Below are 23,777 nucleotides of genomic sequence, written 5' to 3'. Positions count from 1 at the left end.
GGACAAAGTGACTTGGAGGCAATTAGTGAGTGGTCACTTATGGAATCAAGGTGTCTGACATTAGACAGATAGATTGAAGATACAAGGCTGTGTATATGTGAGTTGAGTGAGACAAAGTTGAAAGGTTGTGCCATGAGACAGTGAACATAGTGGATGGATATGTTTGCAGGGGTGGATGAAAATGAGTAAGCATGGGAGGAAGTGTACATTGTGGTAGGAGGGAAATGGACGGATAATATAAAGCATTATGATAAGATGAAATTGACCTTTGTTTGTGCTAAAATGAAAATGGTAATATCAGTGCAAGTGTTATGTATGATAGTGAAGTGGGTAGAACAGTGGGCTGCAAACCAAGAGAATGCAAGATTTATCAGTGGCTGGGGAAAGAACTGGTTATGGATTTTTATTTAATTAAAACAGTCATTACTGACCTTCCATGAAACCCACCAACAAATTATGTAAAAATCCTCTCTAATACCAGCATGGCAGTCATGAATAATATAACACTAGGGTTTAGGGGGGATGTGTTGGATGAAAGATAGAGTAATACTGAGGGTGTTGAAGGGGTGTTCTTTATCATAGCTCAGTGGACATATGATTACTGATGCCTTTGATGCATCACATAGGTTTTACTTCTGTTAACCTTCTCCCCCAGCTCCCTCACCTCTTCCTTTCTCTCTCTTTCTGCTGGTAACCCACAAAAACCTATTGAATTTAAGCATAGTTAATTGGTTATCTGTTGGTCAGTTTCCGTATATTTCATAAAGGAAGAAAATAAATTAACTACCATGTTATTAACAGCCAGTATGACAAAAATTTAATAAGGTTAGAGCTCAGTAGTAAACTTACTGATCTAGTATACCTTAAGAACAACCTTCATCTGATTTGAATTTTGTTTTTTTACTGGATCAAGATATTGTGAGTTTTGTGGTACAGTTTCAGAACAGCTTTCACTTTCATTAAATCCTTAACAGTGGGTGATTATATTGTGACATTTTTTGGCACAGCTGGAGAACAGTGCTCAGCCTGCCATCATCACCAAAGACCTGTGCATGGTGGTATATGGGCGGGACTCTCGCACCATCCCACGCTCCCTCCGCCATCTCTTCAGTGGTTCATACAAGAATGCAGAGGCCAACCGGATCTGTGGAGTTTATGAGACAGTGCTTAAGCGCGCAGCGGAAGCAGGTAGCCCAGGTTTGTGGTTCAGTCCTGACAGATGTAGAGAGGTGGTCAAGGGCCGCCCAACCTGTCCAAACGCCAGTAATGGAATAAAGCTGCCCTTGGGAGTGTGTGGGTGTAGTGGGGAGGGAGGGCAGCTCTAGTGGGCCACCCTGACACCACCACAGCTTCCTCAGCTACGGTACGCTGCCTTGCTGCTCCCTTACCTGCCACTGCCTTCTCCCTTAATCCTCACACCATTCAGCTCCTTGCTCTTACAACCTTGTTAATCCTCTGATGAGTAAGCTTGTTACATCTACAACATTTCTTAGATTTGTATTTTTAGTCAAGAGAGTGTAGAAAGAAAAAAAAAGAAAAAGAATATAGTGAGAGTGCATTTACAAATACAGTATATGCTTTTTCTCAGAGTACTGCATGGTAAGGAATGCGGAAGTGTTAGCTCTGAGAGTATAAGGGTAGTAAGAAAACCTTTTCATAATGTTCTTTTCCTTACCAACTGGTATGGTAATACAGTGCAGTTCCCACATTGTGAAATGGTCAGGATTGGGAGGCTTTTATAAAATTGTTTTCGGAAAGCTGGAAAATTTCGTTACCATTAGTCATATGTACAGTTCATCCCCGCTATGACGATGAGGTGTGTTTGGGAAAACCCATCGTTGAGCCAGGGTATCGTCAAACGGGGATGTTATAACACAGAAAGTATAGGGATGCTTTTGGGAGCCTCGGGATTCCCCCTCCAACTAAGTCCAAAACCCACTCAAATGAGTCCAAAAACAAGTTTCTAGCCCACCTATACCCCAAAATTGCTTTAAAACAAGGTAAACTAAACGTAAAAGGAGTTTGTAACTCACCTAAAGCCAAAAATATTATCTGAAAATCATCAAAAGTAAGTCTGGAAAAAATCAAACTTAGTAAACTGTACCCCAAAATGACAATGTTCACCCCACCTATGACTAAAACACATTAATCTAATTCTAAAAACAGTTCATGAATCAACCTAAACAAAAAATTTAAGTCTATCTATCTATCTATTGCCAGACGCTATAATCACGTACGGGGTGGCCATTTGACTCTGAGTTATTTGTTTTACAGGGAGGGGCACTAACCCTCCACCCACCCACTTGACACATAGGGAGCGCGTATGGTTTGGTTATATGATTACCACCCAGCGTTGTAAATTTAAGTCTAAAATGTCATAAAAATTGCGTAAGAAAAACAAAAATCATCACATAACTGGGGACTGGCCATCATTAGGCAGGGAAGGGTGTTAATTTTTTTACATCACTAAGGTGGGGTATCACATAAAGGGGGATCGTATAGTGGGGTATACCTGAATAGATATCCACATGTCCCTTGCCTGATTGCCTGACTCTTCAGCAATCACCATATTCATACTACATTTTCTTGTACTGTGTCAGAGGTTTCACCATATATATATATATGGCTCAATCGGTAGAGAGTTGGCCTGCAGTCCTGACGGACCCAGGTTCAAATCCCGCTGAGGCAGGGAACAGTTTAAGGATTTGAATTTCATAAAATCGGACTTTACTGATCTACCAGAAGGCCCGCCGACATGTCGTAAAAATACCCCCACTAATATCAATACACCAGTCCTGTATGAGACAGCCCTAGCATGTATTCAATATGGACGGTGGGTGTTAGCGCCGAAGTGGTGACATGTAGAGGTGTGCGGTACGTAGGAGGACTACTGGGCCTTGAAAGCAGGCTGTGAAGCCTATGCCCAGAGTCGGTCACATAAAAATATATATATATATATATATATATATATATATATATATATATATGTATATACATATAAACATATACATTTTTTTATCGAAAATACTGTACTATAGGCCTAACTAATCATTCCCAGCATCTCACAGCCCGAATAAGCACATATAACTTATCCTGTTTGTGGACAGTAATAATGAAAGCATTCCTCTCGACTATATTATGCCGTGCAGTATCATCAAATTGTGAAAGAACATATCAGTAATGTGCCGGTCGCCATTGTGTTGGTGTGCTTTAGAATTTCCACTCTGTCTTTGATATTTAGAACTTTATGTTTTCTTTTTTATTACTGCAGTCACTATCATCACTACTGCACTTTTTTGAAGACATTTTCAAAGTTTAAATGTGCAAGTTTTGCATTATAAAGTGGTGATATTTTGTCTACACTGACAGAAAAAAAGAATGATGAAATCACCCATGTCAATGACATAGGTCAGATAAGGCCAGCCAAGCTGATCTCTTAAGCAAGTTTGCCAACATTTCTGACTCATTCTTTAGCCAGGCTCTTGGGCAAGCATAGGTAAGTGATTGCTCCATGCTGGCTCACAAGCTTTTCTAAAGAACAAACTATGCTTGCCCCAAGCTAGCTCATGAGCTTTTCTAAAGAAGGAGTTATGGTTGTCCCAAGCTAACACACGAGCTTTTCTGAAGAATGAGCCATGCTTGCCCGAAACTAGCTCATAAGCTTGGTTAAATATTTCTTCCGTGTGACTACCATGGCACTTTGTAAACATGGCAGTAACCACTGAAATAATTCCCCCCCCCCCCAGAGGAAGCAGAATTTCTCCTTCTTTTATGAATGGACTGCATTTGAAAATTCTTTTGGAAAACTGGTATTTTTTGGTAATTTGGTATTCTGATTTTGGGAATTGCACCATATGACAGGTAAATACCATACAGAGTAACTTTTTGCAATAGTATATCCTAACATTAGCATACTGTAGCATGCATATAAAATCAGTTATACCAAATAAAACAATCACAGTTTTGTTTATTCACTCTTATAGGTAGGTATTCATCTCTTGAAGTTTTAAGCAAATCATACTCATCAGGGGGTTAATGTTCTGTTAGTAATTGTTATTCAGTAAGCACAGTAATGCAGGATTGAGTTGAGTGCAATGCATGATAAAATTTCCAGTAACTGAGAAAATTAGAAGTATAATAAACTCTCAGTTATCCGGTGTAATTCAGCCAAACTGTACGCCAGTTAAAGTAAAATGCCAGATATTGCATAGTACCCCCCATCAGCTCAGTATTCGGCATTGAGCTGGAAATTCCATCACTGTCCATCTCGAACCTCTCTCCTGAAAACATTACCATGAGTAAAAGATGAAAATTAAGCATATAATGCAGTAAAGTAGTGATACAATACAGTAATACAGTACAGCATTGTTTGGCTACAGTTTTTTTTTTTTTTTTTTTTTTTTTATGCGAGGAAGAAGGAACCAAAGGCCATGAGCCGGTAGATACTCAGTGCCGGATATTGCATAGAACTGCCAGTTATGTCCCGTTTTGGCGCCAGATATTGCATAACTTTGCTGGATATTACTTTAATAGAGCCGAGCCAGCAGCGCTGGATATTGTGTTGGGCCAGATATTGCGACAGTGTTTGAGAGTTTACTGTATGGTGCATGTTATGGTTATGAAGATATGATTTTTCTGCATCTGGGAAAGATAATGCAAAACATGCGCTGATGGAAGAGTGAGTTGTACCAGCTCTGGTTATTTATTTTACAGGTTAGCATTAACAAATCCTTTGCAGTATTATCTTGTATAAGTATGGCAGATCACACTAACTGAGTAAAAAATTAGTGGTGGGTAGGAAGTAGCAGTTCATATTGTATATCCCCATTCTGTCATGTGTGATTATGGTGAGGACTTGATTTTTGCAATGGACACTCTCCTCTAACATGCTAAAATAAAGTTGTCCATTTGTAAAGTTAGTAACTGATAAGTTGCTCCGGTCTCCTCGTATTTTTCTGAAACTCTCTGTAAATATGTGAAATGATGGAATGTTGGGCTTCTTGTGCATTGAATTTACAAGGGAGGTATGAAAGCCTAACCCTGCAGCAAAGTACAAATAGATTTCCTTACAATACTTGAAATATTTAATGTTGTTGAACTTTTTCCCACAAGTACTGTATTATTATTTCATCATCACAGAGATATGCTGTAACTAATTTTAAACTTATGCAGGGAAGTTTAAGTATCATTTCATGCATTTTTATTATAAGTTTCATACACTCAAGTCCTTGCCACAGGTTCAGTAATATAGTCCAGGCTGGGAAATTCATATACTCGTATACCCTGTTGTGGTAAGCTGTTAACACCTGATCATTTCACTGTTATTAAAAAATTTTGATGTTGCCAAAAAAATAGTAGGGTTTTCAAGCAAAATGCTCTGCATTCTAGACAGATTAACACTCCGTATTGGAAAAAGAAATTGCAGTGGACATTTATATAATTATGTATTCCCCCCCCTTTTTTTTTTTAAATAAAGATTCTTGACCCTAAAGTTACAATTGGATTGAATAGACATAGGTGAAATAAAGTGACCTAATACCTTACAGTATAAAATTAACCAAATACTGTAAGGTTTGCATCACTTGTTCTGGCAGTTTTGTAGTTCCTGTGTTGCAGGATGAGAGATCAGATCTGAACTCCATTATTCTCTGATTTATGTCTTGTACAAGTTATAAGAACTGGCCTGTGGTTCTTCTCATCACGTGTGTAAAATGGGAACCAAGGTTAAAATGACCGTGATGATCGTAAGGAGCACCTAATAAACTTGGAGTAGCTTAATGCTGCACAAGGAACACTGCTAATCCAAGGCAACTCATCTATAACATTATTCAGCAGGGAAATCTTATTACAGGTGTATTACATATAGTAATGTGTATAATTTGCTCAGAGTGAAGAAGTATATAGCAAATCAATATTAGTAATATATGGCTGAAGGTGCCAAATTTGTTTTATCATCCCAGGTACATGTTCCTTGCTTTCTGTACATTCAGCCTTGTATCAGTGAGCAGCTAAATGCATTGATATACTGTGGTATAGCATTTACAGTCCTTAATGTATTTTAATGCTGGCATCATACACAGGTAACCTACACAAAACTAATTTATATGGCAGTCATTTCTTGAAATTCCAGTTCATCATTACCGAATGATAGCATGTGAAATTTGAAGTAGCCTACTCTAACAGGAATTGTCTCTTGTTACTGAGGAGAGCTTGACCAAAAATATTTTGTTTGTGGTTTCTCATAATTTAAACTGGATCATCATCATTGTCCTGACCTTCTTTCTCACCTAAAGATGAGGTGAGGTAAAAACTGGGAAAAAGAACAGAAAATGACAAAAGTTGAAGAACTATAAACAACATGCTCAATCAAATGGGCCACTCAATCATTTACATAACGTTCAGGTACTTAGAACTCTGTTACCACCTCACAAACCTAACCATCAACTTTTTTTTTTTCTTCGTAACTGCACCTCGCATACGCCTACCAGGTAGTCATTCTACCAGTCATCAGATTTTAAGAAGTAGTGTCACATCCTTGTCATGTACTCTTCCGTGTGTACTTCATTTAGTCAGTTCAGTTCCCTGTCAGTTCTCTAGCCTCGTCAACTTCCATACATTTCTTCCTCAACTGGCACTGACAAAGAGCCTATGTGATGGTGCATGCCTCTTGGTGAAGCTTGCCAAGAGTCTGTGCAGTTCACTGTAATACCAGATCTTCAGCTTGAAAGACAGTCTCTAAAAGTCATATTTTCGATCGAAAATTTTGTTATTACTGTACAGTATTGCTGAATTTCAGAAACTGGGGTTTGTATAATTACCAGATTGGATTGGGCAAGCTTAGGTTGTCTGGACATTGCTACTCCTCACCCAGCCGTAGGGTGGGAAAGGAGGTCCAGATGATGATGATGTGAAGTATTATATCCCAGCCTGACATGCAGTCTCTGTTGTAGTGCCTTTTTTCATGGTTTGCGCTACGTATCTTTTTGCACGGTGTAACCATTTGTTTGTACAGACATACAACTTAGAAGACTCACACTGGTTTAAGTAATACAGGCACTTAGGTCAGAACTCTTACAAAGTAGCAGTGAATTTAATCACTGTACTGAACCAGACTGTCATCATTCTTTACCCATTAGCATTTACCCATACTTTGGCTCCACACTTATACATTGTACTTAAACCTTGGTGGTTATTTAGTACAGTAGTTGGAAAAGCTTATAGAGTAGTACAGTATATGGACAGAATCACCAATTTCATCAAAATCTTGTTGTGCCTACTATAAACATTGAATACAGTTTGTGTCAGTGAAATTTGCAAATACAGTGTACATTATGTACTGAGTTGTGTATTCTTAGTGCTGTGCATCTGTAGTAATACTGTAGTACTATGACCCAAGGTTGTTTTGTTGGCTTTGGAGATTATATGACACCTTTTCCTTAGTTATTAATTTTGCATACTATGCATTTATATCCTCCCGTATGTTATTGATGCAACAATTTTGATATTAAAAAGGTACAGGCAACTTACTTGGAAATATTAACCCCATCAGCTTGAGGCTTATTTTGTGTTTTATTTGCAACATCATTTGCTTTTATTCAGTTTAGGAGAGTCCTCAAATACTGAAGGGGTTAGTGAAGGCTGTATTTTACCCTTCAAATTCAACAGTGAATAAAGTCACCGGGAGATAGTAAGAATAAACTATAAATGACATCCTAATATGAGAGGAGATAAAGTGCATTAAGCAAAATAAGTCACTAAGGAAGAGGTTTGATGAAGTCTCCCATTCCAACGAGACACGGTTCCCAGTCATTTTCACGGCACTGTTGCCTCCCACCCTCAGCACCTAAACTCTCAATCTTGACCCAAGACTAGTGGGGCATGACTTGGCTGACCTGTGACCTATGACCAGCTCTCTTCATATGCAACCAGTTGTGATCAAAGTTTTATGTTGTCAAACATTGTACATATTATGCTTGTGTATGCAGCAGAGTCGCCATCTATGTGGTAATTCTGTTCTGAGATTGCTGTGCATAGGCAATGAGATTGGTATGCAAAGTGGTGCATTTGTAATGGGAAATGTACTCTGATTCTCCAGTCAAAGTCTGCCATTTTCCCACAATACTGATATTCCATTTTACCCCTGCCTCTCCCTTCCTTCCCTTAATAACCAGACTGCTGCCTAAAATGACATACATTATGATTTCTATCTTACCCATGCTTGGAATTAAAACCATTTGAAGTTGGCCATGCATGTCAACAGCAGATTCTAACACAGCTTTGTAATCACACAAGAAAAAGCACAGTAAAGCTGTCTGGTCAAAAGTAAAAACAGGCATGCAGTAGGGAGGGTGAAGGATACTAATGATGTCATACAGGCCACAAATTTGGCATAGAGTTGGTTTTTGAGGTTGAAGTAGTAAATGAGTGACACAAGATTAGGAGGAACCCACTGTACATGGTTTACCACATTTCTTTTATAATTTTTATAGATTCCTGGTAGTACCATACCACATAGATAATAATTTACACACATGAAGTTCACATAGATGGCATCTTTGCTGTAGTTTCTATTCCTAAGGAACATATTTCAAAATCTTGTTCTCAGTTAATATCAGTATTACTTATAAACATTATTCCAACTGAAGCCATGCTTTAATTTGGAAAATGAGTACAGTACTGTATTGTACTGTATTGGTTTATGCAGATTGCTTTCATGTAGCTGATTTCAGTATAGTACTCTATTTTAATAAAATTGTGAAGCAGTAGCCAATAACAATTTTAGAAAATTTGCAGAGTCTTGTATTAATTACTAAGAGAATAAGATAAGACATGTGACCAAAGTATATGGTTAGTCTGGGTTTTTGTAGACGAGTTACAAACGTGTATACCTCTTCAGGTTTGCAGCGGCGGCAGCGGCGAGTGCTTGACACAAGTTCCACATATGTGCGAGGAGAAGAGAACCTGCATGGATGGCGACCACGTGGAGATTCCCTCATTTTTGAGCACCAGTGGGAGTTGGAAAAGATCACTCGTCTAACACAGGTGGAGCGAACCCGTCATTTTCTCCTACTGAGAGAAAAGCTGGGTTTGGGTAGCACACCACAACCACAGCACCACCATCACGACTTTACTAAGAGTGAAAAGGTATGATTTTTTTTAGAAATATCAGGCCACACTGGGAATAATCCTCTGATGTTAGGGATGATAGAATAGTACCATAGGCAGGGAAAGAAAAAGGAAATAGCAGGGAGCATTATTCTGGGAAGTTAATAAAACTGCTTTGTGGAGGACTTTTGTCAGTGTATGTAATCCTTTGCTACTAGATATCCTTCTTGATGTCACTCAGTTACCTAATAGTGGGCTTGAGTATTAGCCTTTTGGTTGATAGTTTGTGCTCTAACCCACTGTACCAGTGTGGTAGGTCTGCTTCCCTGTGTCTGGTTGACTAGAACAGTGAAGAAATATCACAGTATATCAGACCATCTGATCACTCCAGTGTCGCAGGATCTGTTAGTTTGTTAATGAACAAATACCAGTTGCCTGGATTTTTGCACTGACATGAGCTCTGAAGGTACAAGTGAAGTATGCATGTGTTATGAACTTAATTACCGTACAAAATCTGAGGCACTGATGAGGAGCCTGTATGTGATGGCACTGTACACCCTGGGTGGAGCAGCTGCAGCATCCACCCAGGAATCAGTCTCCAAATATTATCCAACACTTTGTTGTGGGAAGGACCCTGGTCCGACCATGGCGAGGCACCAGATACCTGCTTGGTGTATGTTCAGGTAGCTCTCGTGGAATGATAGGGATGTGCTAGCCAAAACTTTATCATTAGGTAATGTATTGTTGTAAAAATCAGTTATAACTTGAGTGAGGGTATGGTCATAGACCACCAAGAGTTGACACTTTAGGGGGCCATATGTTGCTAGTCTAAGGCCAAAACCAACTTTAAAAAAAAAAAAAAGATTTAAAAGAACACACTATCACTAATTACCACTGTTAATATATTGTAAAACCAACTTGCATTGTAGTTTCCATAACTATCATTCATTTGTCATTTTATTGTCCTAGTTGTTTATTTTTGTCCCCAAATATAATGCATAAATTCATTTTACTATATGCTCACCACGTGAAGTTGGCGATGGTGGACATGTGGGTTGGGTATTAGTTGCGCTTTCTTTTTCAGTGCATATCTGTCAGTTAACCTGACTCCAGAACTTACATGGCATCAATTGTCAGTCACCAGGAAAATCATTCTTATCTTATGGACCACCATTGCTTTCCTTATGCAGATGCTTTCAGAGACATCATTATCACAGTGTGTCATCCATACTATTTTGTAAAGCTTATTATCCCACATTTAATATCACTTTATACCCGAAGCTACTTCAGTTATCATTCACCTTGATTGTGTTCAGTTCGTAAAGTACTGTGCGTACCATACGTAGGACAGACTATGAAAATATTTGAGCACACACAACCACCACTGCTTACCATGTGAACTGGCATTCATTGACACCGGCACTGCACTGTCATTCATTTTACAGCATATATCTGACAGTTTTAAAAATTTTATAGGTCACTCTTCTTCAGTAATCATTTACTAGGATCATTCACAGTCCAATTCTTCATAAATCAGTGATTACTGTGACAGTTTTGAAGGCACAAGGTTAGTGCTGGGGCCTTTCCTCACCTCTGCATCTTGTTTTTATTCCTGTATGTTTTTCTCATTATGCATCACCATTAACACAACCAGGTTCAGGATAGCACATAATTCTTACATAACACATGGTTACACACCATGTACTGTACATGGCAGATGTTGCAGTAAACAAGAGGGAGGCATGCTGGGGCAATGATAACAAGCAAGAGTTGAAATGAGTATGGCATACACCATGTGGTGGTGTTGGGACAATGATGGAAATTGGAGGCACACTTTTTAACAAATTTATTTATTATACTGGGTTTGTTAAGCAAACAGGGTGTCAAAGGACATTACATACAGTATTAGTGAAGTGATCTATCTTTCTGTGAGACCTTCCTGTACTGTACTTGTGCTGTACCTGTTGGATGGCCCAACAGAAGCAGTTGCTTACTTGTGGTCAACAGGTCTGCACGGTTAGACAGACTGGGGTTAAGCAGCAGCAACAAAATAAAATGGAAGAATGACATGGAAGATCTCTTATTTTTATGTGTACCACTCAGCCTTTGTCAGCCTACTAAGAAGTTGTTAGATACTGTACACTGTGCAAGTCCTTACATTAGAATTTTCATTGAAGTGCATTTTTAGGGGCTTACTTTTGTCTTGTGGGATTTACAGTATTTCAGATTCAGTTACTATATATCCACTTCATACAAAATCATTTACAGTGTATCCATTTTATACAGAATGAAGGGAATTACAATAAAAATATCATAAAGGATGTACTGTATGTAATTTGTACAAACACTGTACCTCTGGAAACATGAGTCATGCAGCTAGTACAGGAATTGTTATACGGATATTTTTACTTTGTTTTTCCTGTAAGAATAATTATATGAACTTAGTGGGCAATTAATGTTCTCCAATTGGATTGAGCCGATGGAGTTTTATATTCACCGGCTGGTTGGGGTTTATTGCCTATGTAATGCCACTCCGGGATGAGTGAGGCTGGTCAGTCTCATCTCAAATGTCAGGACCAACTTGCCTAGCCCCAGGCTCCTATGCCCCTCATGAGGCAACACTTGAGTAGATGATGATGATAGATGGTTTGCTGAGTATTGTTAGAATTACATGAATGCATCATTAGCTTCAATTTATATGCCACTAAATCTAAGTCTTTTTATATATAATGTCTGTTCCTGCTGTTAATGCACTGTACTTTATCTCTTGCACTGATTGCTCTCTTTCTTCTAATTGCCTTCATTCTTCTGTATTCTTATGAAGTCAGTGTGAAGTATTTTTTGCTCTCTAATGCAGTGTTTCTGTTACCATCTCCTTATGCACATTTCATTCTTGTATAAAGTCAATATACTGTGTTATCCTGTGTTACTCTTCTTCTGCCAGCAGCCACACAGTTTTCTGAAGCTTTCTTTTTCTCTCCCTCTTCCTTCTCCTCCAGCCTTTTTTCAACCACCATCCTTTTATGCAGGAGGTGGCCAACCAGGCGGCCAAAGCTGGGTGTGATGCGCGCGCTGTTCTCACTCGATACTCTTCCCGGGATAACCCTACTACAGACTCCGATACTATGAGTGAAGCTGAGAGAGCTACTTCACTGAAGTTTATTCGTCTGATGCAGGTGAGTGAGGACAGAGTGAGTGACTGAGTGAAAGGATTGTGCAGATTGTAGCTTGAAGATGTTCATTAGCTTTTATTTATGATTATTTTTGTTTACTGTGGTGGACAATTTTTTTTTTTCTTAATAATTTATAACGGTGAATATGTAGGTAGAGTTATGCATGAGATGATTGCAGTACTGTACTGATAGTCATCATTGCTATCATCATTCTGACCCAGGTTCCTGTACTCTCTTATGGGGTTGGAAGTTCTCGCAGCAGGCGCTTTGACCTTTTCAGGGACATATTCAGGGGAACAAGTAGCTGCAAAAGTATTAGACAGATGCAGGAGCTTCAAGGCCATCAAATGGGGCTTTGATAAAATCACTAATCTACTGGCATGAAGTGAGAGCTTCAGGGTCCAAATATGGGGCATTGCTAAAATTGCTGAAGCTTACAGTAGTGGAGTACCTCATTTGGAAAATAGTGGTGAGTGACAGGCAGACAGACAGGGTTGCTCCTAGTGGTGATTGGTCATGTAAAGAAGAAAAGTTCATGGTATAGTGTCTTCCCCTACATAATTACTGGATGGTGGGATCATCAGATCCTCATACCAGTACGAAAAGGAAGGTTTCAACTTGTTGGAAATTAATAGCCACCCCTGCCACCATGTAACTCTTTAATCTTGTATTAAGTGAGTCTTGAGTTTTGGTTAAAGTTATTTTGGTAATTGAAGAGCAGGAGGAGTTAAAAATGAATACAGGGAGTTGATCTTGATTTATTATCTTCAGAGAAAGTCTAAGTTGAGCAGTGTATGCATTACAAGGGACTTAATATACAGTACTAAAAAAAAAAAAAAAAAAAAAAAAAAAAAAAAAACTAAGTCTAGTTGGACCCCTCTTCTTATTCACTCTTTCCACTACCTGCCGGTTCTATGGCCAGTCCCTTTCTGAGCTCTGATTCCTACATTCTCGTTTAGCAGGGGCCATGTCACGTGTGCTATACTGTTGTTGAAATGTTCTAGAAGCCTGTGTGTGTGTATGGTCACGAGGCGCTGTTTGTGGGCTATTGTGCTGGTGAGAGGCATTCTAGAGAGGTGCTAACGTCATTTCCTTTTGGGCCCTAAGTTTGACATTGACCTAACCTCTAGACTATATATGTATGTTGCTAGCTATTATGTATTAAGATATTTTAGAGTCTTGACAAAGTCACCTAATGCCACTCCCGTCATTGCTTTATATATAGTATGAAGGGAATATGTGGATGATGTTTTTTTTTTTTTTTTTCCCCTAAGACATCAATATGTCATCAAGTTTGAACTTCTCTAATTTTTTGACAGTACAGGTAATATATTTTTTCTGTCACAAGATAATGTTTTATGTATTCTTGATGTAGTGGCACTTCATGGAACTGGACCTTCTCCTCAGAAAGAGCAAAGAAAATACACTGTATGAATGAGAAATTTATAGAGATTTGGAATAGCATATCTGATCTGGATGCCTCGTGGTAGTAGATGCAGAATGCTACTATTTAGAAGTCATCTTAATTCTATAGCTCGTCCTGAGAGAATGATGGTATTTGATCAAAAATGAAAGAGCCACTCACTGTTCTTTGATATTTATGTGCAACTGTTGGAGAAGTGGGGGGTCACTGTTCTTGAAGGTGGTGTCCCTCCCATGCATGGAAACCCTCACCAATTTTAGAAGCATCTTAGAGGACTGCCAGGTCAGGCTGTAGAGGAATCTTGAGTATCAGGGTCTCCCAAAGGTATGATCTCACCAGACCCCAACCTCACAGACTATGAAGGAAGGTACTGTACTGTGTGATGGGTATCTTGATATTTGGTGGAGAGAACTGTGTTGCCTGAGAGATGTAATCTGGCTGATTGCTTGTCTGCAAGAACTGTAGCCTTCGATGGTGCTGTGATGAGCCATTCATTCAAATAGGCTAACAGATCTGTTCCTGGTTATTAGATCTGATTAGTACAGTACATATTTTTTAAGTTTGTAAAGATTTTAGTTACCATGTTGAGAGTGAACAGGACAACTCAGAATAATGTAGAAACTTCTTGACATGGAAGTAGGTTAGTATAATTGCTTTCTTGTCTTCATGCAGGGTCGATCAGCGCAGTCACACAGCAAACAAGAAACACCAGCACAAACACCTCTTGAGGAGCAGGATGCCTTGACCACCTCGGTCACCTCTTCATGTTCCTCTACCACTTCTACAGAGTAAGTGACCATTACTGTCACTGAATGTGTTATAGTATTACGGATGTACTGTATACAAGACAAAGATTTTGGTATTACAGTGTTAGAATTTGTCTAATATTTAGCCTGTTTACTGTGATGTTGGCAGTGGAGAGGGATGCCATCATGTGGATGCAGCAATATACTGTAACCAGTTTGCTACACTGCCTGGTTATACAAACACCCCTCAATTCCCTCCCTGTTCCCCAAAAGGAATATGGTGAACTGTAGGAGAATGACACTTGCAGCATGTAGTTTGCCATGTTCATGTCCAAATGAGCCTGGGACCACAGCAACAGCAACTGTGATTTCTTTTTATTTATTTTATTCTAGCATTGTAGTTCTTAGGAAGGTTATTTAATACTTGAGATGTTGAAAACTCCCCAGTTACCCCCATGGGTTGATGTTTTTTTAAGTGTTGTAATCTGGCTGCCACTAAATGACTTTGTTTGCTCAACAAAGGACTTCTTATACATAAAAGGCTGATTTGACGAGAATTGCTTGATATGATTATTTTCATTTAATTCTAGTCTGAAGCATTGCCATTTTTAATAAATTATAATCCTGACCCATAAAACACAGACCACCAAATATATATTATAAAATAAATAAAACCGATGATACTAGGGTGGTAAATACAGTATAAGGTACAAACTGGTGTGAACCTCATGTGGTTTTATTCTCATGGGCTTAGGTGGCTTTGTAGCACCTGATCTGTATCCCTCTCTTTTTTTTTTTTTTTTATATGTTACTATTCTCCTGGATGTTATGTCTTTTTAATATCAACATCAGATTGCATAAATAACCTAAAAATGACTATTCATTTGGTATATGCCGAATGAATTTGTATAGAAGGGGTGCTAGGGAGAGTCAGCCCATAGAGCTTAGGGAGGCCTTTTTCATCAAATTGTTGCCATCTCCTGATGAATTTATTTGACTGAAGACAGACTTATTGAACTGGAGAACTGGAGGGGTTAGATGTAGGCCTTATGTCTTGAAGGGCCCCTTATCCAACCACACACTGAATCAATAACTCTCAGGAGTTGAGAGGAAAAATGGGAGTTGAGTGTATTGGTGTTGTGATGAGGAGGAGTAGATTGAGAGAATGGTTTGGGCATGTGGACAGGATGGAGGATGACAGTTGGCTGCAGAAAGTGAGAAGTGTGAACATCAGGAGTAGAGTTGTGAGAGGCAGTCCAAAAAAGATCAGGGACGAGGTCATAGAATGTGACCTCAGGGTTAAGGGACTGAATTGGGAAGTAGCCAGAGATGGAACAGCATGGAGAGCCATCATTAGGTGACCAAGGCCATTGCATGTAAGCATGTTGGAGCCTTTATAAATGATACAAATGGTACAATTAATAAACCCCATTAATGCAGCAGGCCATTCCCAAGTTGCAGTATATCTTTTGACAGAAATAAGAAAAACTACGAAGGTTGTCGTGTTGTGGGGGTTAATGCTATAGTAGATGGATGACTATCATCAACCCTGAGAGCTACCACCATAAGAGCGAAATGTATTTACAAGTTTGGTAACTAGGCTCCCGGTCATAATTCTTTGGAAGGAAATATTCAGCCACAAATATATTAGGATTGACATTGTTAGAAGTCATGTTACACCTCCTTGATTTATTTTTTCCCCAGCACTTTCCAGTAACTGTTGTGAAGTAAAATTGCTTATGGCACTTGGTTTAGCTTCCAGTTCATAGAAAACATCAGCTGTAAGATGGCCACCTTCAACATGGGGAATCCTTAAAATGAAGCATGATGTCATTTTTATGTGTGTAAATAGTACTGTATTGACATAGATTGTTCAGTTCCTTTGCTTTGCATCATTTATAAAGGCTCCTGCATACTTGCATGCATTGGCCTTAGTCACTAATTTGGCTTTCCATGCTGCTTGGTTTCTAACAGCCTCTCTACTCAGTCCTCTAACCCTGTGGTCACACTTCATGACCAAGTCTTTTTCACTTTATCCTCAGCATTCACACCTCTCACCCTTTGCACCCAGCTGTCATCATTCATCATCTGCACTTGCCCGGACCATCTCTTTCTATACACTCAAGTCCCATTCTTCCATTCAGCTCTTCATCTGCAATCCTATCCCCACAGGCCTGTCATTCAAGGGCACATAACATATCCATATGGTCATTTTCATCTCTGTACATTTGAGCTTAAGAATATCCTCCACCTTTACCCCCAAGTCTCAGTACCATACAATAATTCACTCCTAACACATGCTGCATACAAGGACCCCCTAGCATGGAGGGAGAGCCCTCTCACTGTCACGAGGGGTAACAATTCCCTAAACTTTTTCCAGCCACTCCATACCCTTGATGCTGAGCTAGCTCCAGTCCCTCCTCCAGCATATATCATGTCCACTAAATAACAGAACTCCTCCACACATATAACAGACTCTCCAGCAAAATTAATTCTTTCCATCCTTTCTGCTTCTGCGTATTGTCATTTACATACTGCATACCGTATTTAAAATCAGCATTATTTTGCATTCTGCTTTTAATACCACTACATCTCTTATGCACCCACTTATCACAAATACTGCACAGATTGGAGTACAGTAGTTCTGACACCTTTGTGGCAAGATGCACAAGGTCACACTCCTTATGTTTTGACAGTGCTGCCACTTGCCCTAGATGTCATCTCATACAAATGACTTACAAGTATTAATGTGGCAGATGCAGTAATAAACTGGTAAGGAAGAAGTGTAAGGGATTTTAAACTGAGACTAGTACAACATATATTTGACTTGTTGTGTATGGCGCAGGTTGGCCTCACCTGAGCGTCCTCGTGCCCCAGTTCCGGAGATGCACATTCCCCTGGGCGGTTCAGCTGTGACCACGCGGGACTCACCACCAGCCAGCCCTGGGGATTCTCAGAGTTCCTCTCCCATGGTGGAATCCAGACCTATGCCATTGTACGTTCCTGAGGTAGAGGAGATTCGCATTTCACCTGTGGTCAGTCGAAAAGGTTATCTGAATGTGCTTGATGATCGCACCAACACCTGGATTAAGCGATGGGTTGTAAGTAACCTCATACTTTGTTTTAACTGAAATTTGTGCTTTGCCACATCCTCTGCTACAAAGATCTGCTTCCATTTAGTCAGTTAATGCATTAGGTCTGTATTATTAGAACCAAGGGCACGAAAATCAGGACAGGCCCACGGCTCATGATGATAGTTACAGAAACGTGTGATGATGATAGAACATGCCTGACCCTTCTGTATCCTTACTGCCTACACTGTATAATATGGGATGCAGGCTTATCACATATAACGAGTACAGGTATTCCATCTATGACTGCCAGATATTACGGGCCTGATATATTTGTGCTCTGTTTTAATAATATAATAAAGCATTTAATGAATGTGCCACCAGTGCTGTAATGAAGGGTTTACATGGTCATACTGTGCTTGCCCACTTTTCTCTTTCAGGCATGATGTATGACCAAGAAATAGTTTCAGGGTTTACACAGCTATACAGTACAGAGTGACGTAGACCAAGTACTGGTATTCCTTGATCTGCATACAGTACTTCATTGTAGAAAGTAGCATGTTTTCATACTTTCTAGACTGCATTCCATTTGGCATCACCAGACAGAATTTTTCCTCTCCAAACAGCAGTTGTATGTAACATTACATACTTTTAGACAAGTTCTGGACATGTTCATGTCCACTGCATGAGCTCCCACATGGAATACTGTTAATTTAGTAGTACCATACCACCATACACCACAAAACTTGTGAACAGACAAAAGCAGTGCATTCCTCACTCCACACACCCAGGCTAGAACTCTAGAGTAAGCATAATTACGTACAGTACACATGGTCAATTGGACTGTACAGCAAAGGTAATCCAGATTAGTCCGGCCCCCTTTCATTTAGCGATTAAGAGGGAATGTACGTTAGCATATCTTGTATGGCAAAGAACATTTTTACCATTACAACTCTGCACACCACCTATGCTCTGCCTGTTTTCCAGCCAGTTCTTTTTATAAATGTATTGATCAAAATTGAGGAAGAGTGTAATTTTAGTGTCTTTATCACTCTCAAACCCACATTTTGTTTGTTTGTTTGTTTCCCAGGAACATGTTTTCCTTATATCTGTAAAATGCAGTGGGCCAGGACTTTTTAAAATATAATACTATTACTATATTTTTTGGTGTACCATTCAGCCTCCATGTTTTCTGTAAGCACGGGTGATGTGAAGTTGTGAAGCTAAATACAGATCAACACAATGAGTAAGAGCTGCAGAAAATTTCACATTTTTCTCAATAGGGCAATATTTGAGGCTAAGTGATCAGAGAAAGAATGACAAGGAATTAAGATGATTACTAAGGCAGTATTTTTAAGTGATGTAAAATCATCATTGTCATCATCATCATCATCATCATCATCATCAATCGGACCTCCTTTCCCACCCTAGTGCAGGGTGAGGAGTAGCAGTGTCCAGACAACCTAAATTTGCCCACTCCAGTGGGCCACACTTCCATATGCTCACCATTCAAGCCCCTGGAATCCTGGCTTTATCTGATACGCCAAAAACATTCAACACGTTCTGTAGTTCACATAAATGTATCCGATAGAGTCAATCCGGACACTGTCATGTTAAAAAGGGGTGCTAAATCCCTGATCATGCGCCTCTCCTCACAGTATTCATCCAGCCAGCTTGATCTCTTGTCAGTCCGCTAGCCTCACCAACTTTCAAACTTCTCTTCCTCACACACCCGGTGTGAGGTGAAAAGATTAGGAAGAGAGAGTAAGAAGAGAGTGAATGAGGAATTTGGAAGGAATTTGAGTGTAAAGTGAAGGGAGTGTATGAAAATGTTCTGGAAAGAGGTAAAGAAATAAGACAGGGTGATAAACAAGTTAGTCAGGGAGTGAAAGATAAAAATGGTAGATTGCTAGTGGAGAAGGGAGAAAAAGTGAGCAGGTAAAGAAAACATTTTCAAGAACTGTTAAACATAGAAAATGTAAGTGATGCAAGGATAGGTGGCTGTGGAATGGCTGAAAGGAGGAGGGAGGTAAGAAGAGAGGAAAAAATCAGTAGGATGAAGTAGTGGAAGCAGTGAAGAAAGTCAAAATGGGGAAAGCCCCAGGAATTGATGGAGTGTGTGGTGAAATGCTGAAGCATGGTTGAGAGATAGTTGAATGGATATGGAAGATGTGCAGGTTGGACTGGGAGGAAGGTAGAGTCCCAGAGGATTGGAAGTCAGGTATAATTATTCCCCTGTACAATGAAAAATAGGAAAAAGGAAGTGTGTGGTAATCAGGGGCATTTGTCTTCCTTGTGTAATTGGAAAAGTGTATGGTAGGACACTTATTGACAGAGTTAGGGAAATAACAGAGGAATTAGTTGGTGAAGAACAGGGAGGTTTTAGGAAGGGAAGAGGGTGCATAGATCAGGTATTCATGCATAGGTCCTCAGTGGAAAAGTTTCTGAGATCAGATATTCATTCTTAGGTCTTTAGTGGAAGAGTTTCTGGAGAAGGGAAAGAAGTTGTATGCGGCCTTCTTGGATTTGGAAAAAGCACATGACAGGGTGGGTAGGTGAGGAACGTGGAAAATATTATGAATATATGGAGTAAATGGGAAATTGTTGAATGCCATGAAGAGGATGTATGAGGGAGCAAAGGCTGCAGTGTTTATGAACAGTGAGTTGAGTGAATATTTTGTATTTGAATATCGGACTGAAACAGGGATGTGTCATGTCTCCATGGTTGTTCAGTCTGTATATGGATGGGGTTATAAAAGAGATATAAGGTAGGGCAGTGGATGTTGGAGTGACCCTAATGAGAAAGGGCAACATTTGGAAACTCTCTGTACTGTTGTTTGCAGATGATACTGTATTGTTAAGTGATGACGAAAGGGAACTGCAGGGCTTGGTGAATGAGTTTGGAAGAGTGTATAAGAAACGAAATCTAAAGGTGAATGTAGGGATGAGTAAAGTTATTATCCATGAAGTTAGTGGATGTACAGTGATGTTGGATGATGAGGAACTGGAAAGTGTAAGTGCATTTAAGTACTTGGGTAGTGTGATGAGTAAGGATGGAAGTTTGGTGGGTGAAGTGCTTAAAAGGGTACAGTAAGGAAGAAAGATTGCTGGTTCTTTGAAAACAGTGATAAGAAACAGGGAAGTGAGCACGGAAGTAAAAAAGTCGCTGCATGACAATAATGTGATACCAACTCTAACGTATGGAAGTGAAGCTTGGACCTTCTTGGAAGGACGCAAGTCAAGAGTGAGAGCAGTGGAAATGAGTTATTTGAGAGGAACATGTGGGGTTACATGGAGAGATAAACTGACAAATGAGGAAGTGAAGGAGCATTGTGGCATGGATGTGGATGTGACAGAAAGCATTAGGAGAAATACACTGAGGTGATTCGGCCATGTGGAGAGGATGTAGAGCGAGAGACTAATGAGGAGAGGGGATGTGAGTGAGGTGGAGGGGCAGAGAGTGAGGGGGAGGCCAAGGATGAGATGGAGGGAATGAGTGGAGAGGTATGTGAGAGAGGGGGGTGTGAGCTGTTAGCAGAGCGGTGAAATGGCAGGGGACCTGTTGACATGGAGGCGATTTGTTTATGGCCACCCCTTACAGGATTAAGGCATCTGGCAATAGATAGAGAGATAGATTTAATAAACATTTTGAAAGATTAGATGCCTGTTGAGCCCACCCGTGTGATTTTCTCAGGTTGTACGACGACCCTACGTGTTCATCTTCCGAGACGAACGGGATCCAGTGGAGCGTGGTCTCATAAACCTGGCCACTGCACAGATAGAGTACTCAGAGGACCAGCAGGCCATGGTCCGGGTACGGAACTCATTCAGGTGAGGCTATAGAACATATTGCTGTCATTATGTACAGCACCACACACATTCACACATTGGTATGAATATATTAATAGTTTGTTTGTTAAAATTTTTGCTTAATTTTTCTTGTTGACAGCAGCCACCATTGTGAATAAGGGTTGCAGCTCAACATTCTTTCCATAGCACTACCTTGTGACTAGCACCATATGCTAGTAGTGATCTGTCGTTACGCTTCAGCATTGGAGAGAGTGAGAGATCGATGAAAGGTCATGGAAAAATAGTACAGTAACACTTCACAGGTACATCTCCTATGAGTGTGACATCACAAGGAGGAAAATAATGTAACCATTATATTGTCTTACCTCAGCGTATATGGTAGCAGTTATTAAATTACATGTAATAACACATAAAAACAGTATACAACCATACTCCGATATCTGATGCATCGATAACTGACTGCCCGCTACACCGAACAAAAGAAATTGGGGAACATTCCCACAGTCCGAACGGCTGTCAATTCATTAGTCCAAACACCCCATTGCTCCCTAGATTTGAAACAAGCTCATCCGGATACGTATGTGGTGGTGAGCGGCTCTCCCTGTCCTTCCTCCATCCACTTTCTTCTTCCCCCATCCCTCCTCCATCCTCCATGATGCTAGCACTCTCCCTCCCCATCCCCCCACCTTCCCCCACTCCTGGTTGTCTCCCTCCCTATCCCCCCATCCTTCCCCACTCTTGGTTGTCTCCCTCCCCATCCCCTCCCCCTCCCCCACACCTGGTGTATCCCTCCCCATCCCATCACCCTCCCCCACCCCTGCTTGTCTCGTGTGTGTGTGTGTGTGTGTGTGTGTGTGTGTGTGTGTGTGTGTGTGTGTGTGTGTGTGTATTTACCTATTTTTAGTATACAGGAATTGAGCAATGCTCGTGTTGTCCTGTCTCCATATCCACATTTATCAAGTCTACCTTATACACACATGAATGTTTTTCTCATGCACCACCTCTTTGTCTAAGTCGTTCCAAATATTTAAGTACAGTATTACCTAATATACCTAATTGTGATATACACGGATTGTACAGTACTATGCTCGTGGGTTTCTGTCACTGTTTCTCAGTAAGTCGAATTTAGCTTTAAACTCGTTTAAGTTTTTAGACTGGACGATCTCTTTGTCCAGGCTATTTCATAAGTCTATACTTCTGTAAGGAAAGCTATATTTCTTGATATCCTTCAAGCAGCTTGACTTTTTCAATTTCATTCCGTGTCCTCTTGTTGCTCTCTTATCCCATAAGAACAGATCTTCTTTGTCAATTTTATCTACTCCCACCATGGTCCTGAACACCGCAATCATGTCTCCCCTCTTTCTCCTTTCCTCTAACGAAGGCAAATCCAGTTTTTCCAGCTCAGGTGTGCGATAACAATGTATTTGAGCTGAAAACATGCTATAATGGCAGAAGTGCAAATTTTCATTTTGCATTGATACCAAAAACCACAATAACCAAGTATGCTGTAACCCAGGGATTGCTGAATATCAAAACAAATTCCAAGATCCAGATGACAGAAATACTTTCAGTTTTCCTTTATTTAATGATGGGATTCATTTACCCAAAACCAGAATGTTAAGCTATTTAACAATAACCAAAGACATTATAACATGGATTCAATGGGGATTTGTTGCCAGAGGCTTCAGAATTAAGTTTTCTTGATTCTGCATTGTAAAATTTGCCTTTTCTTTATGAAATCTTTGTACTGGAGCATTTTGGATTTGAGAGTTTGTACTTAATTCAAAAGGTATAAAATATCAAGGCCATTCTATTATGGGATAATGCTTTTGGAAATGCTTTCAGCATTATATAAAGCATATACTATACTGAATTCACGTATGGAATGATTAGCATGTACTGTGAGAAAAAATAAAAAGTAGATGGGTGAGAATTATTAAACAGAATTGTCACCAAGAAATTCAGTAATGATTTCCAGTTAAGGATGCATGTCAGACAGGGCAGGCCATGATTGTGTAAGTCCAAACTGAAGGGAAGACTGTTATAACAAAGGCATTTTGATGCCAGCCAGCATTACTTTGAAATATAAGACATCTGTTTGAAATGTTGAAAGTGTCCATTAAAGGAATTGTCCATAGTATACAGTGTCCATTAAAACTGAGGGTTTACTACTGTATCCAGATTAGCTTGGATGTTTAATTGAAATCCTGTATTATGGTATATGATTCTGGTAATCCATTGGAAAATTGTTATCCTGATTCTTGCGGAAAGTACAATATCCATATTGTCACCTAAAACCATGCTACTTCCAGTGTTGTCACCAAGCAGCGAGGATTCTTGCTACAGACGTTGGGTGACAAGGAGGTGCATGATTGGCTCTATGCCATCAACCCACTGCTGGCAGGACAGATCAGGTAACTCAGTGTGAGATGGTTTTCTAGTTCCAGTT

General features: G+C 39.8%; 1 protein-coding gene across 2 annotated transcripts in view; it reads left to right on the top strand.

Moving 5' to 3' along the window:
* The window catches only part of unc-104 (kinesin family member unc-104), a 212,168-nt gene that overhangs the window by 183,327 nt on the left and 5,064 nt on the right, over positions 1-23,777 (top strand). For both annotated transcript variants that reach the window (XM_080281497.1, XM_080281498.1), the window contains exons 30-36: positions 1,008-1,197; positions 8,897-9,144; positions 12,135-12,281; positions 14,374-14,489; positions 17,293-17,548; positions 21,213-21,349; positions 23,641-23,742. In XM_080281497.1, the coding sequence (XP_080137623.1) occupies positions 1,008-1,197; positions 8,897-9,144; positions 12,135-12,281; positions 14,374-14,489; positions 17,293-17,548; positions 21,213-21,349; positions 23,641-23,742 (1,196 nt within the window). The remainder of the gene's footprint in view (positions 1-1,007; positions 1,198-8,896; positions 9,145-12,134; positions 12,282-14,373; positions 14,490-17,292; positions 17,549-21,212; positions 21,350-23,640; positions 23,743-23,777) is intronic.

The sequence above is a fragment of the Coenobita brevimanus genome, chromosome 89, assembly GCF_032717465.1.
Source record: "Coenobita brevimanus isolate Jiangsu-jjx chromosome 89, ASM3271746v2, whole genome shotgun sequence".
Classification (NCBI taxonomy): domain Eukaryota; kingdom Metazoa; phylum Arthropoda; class Malacostraca; order Decapoda; family Coenobitidae; genus Coenobita; species Coenobita brevimanus.
The sequence above is the reverse complement of the archived record's forward strand: the minus strand, read 5'-3'. Positions and strand labels throughout refer to the sequence as shown.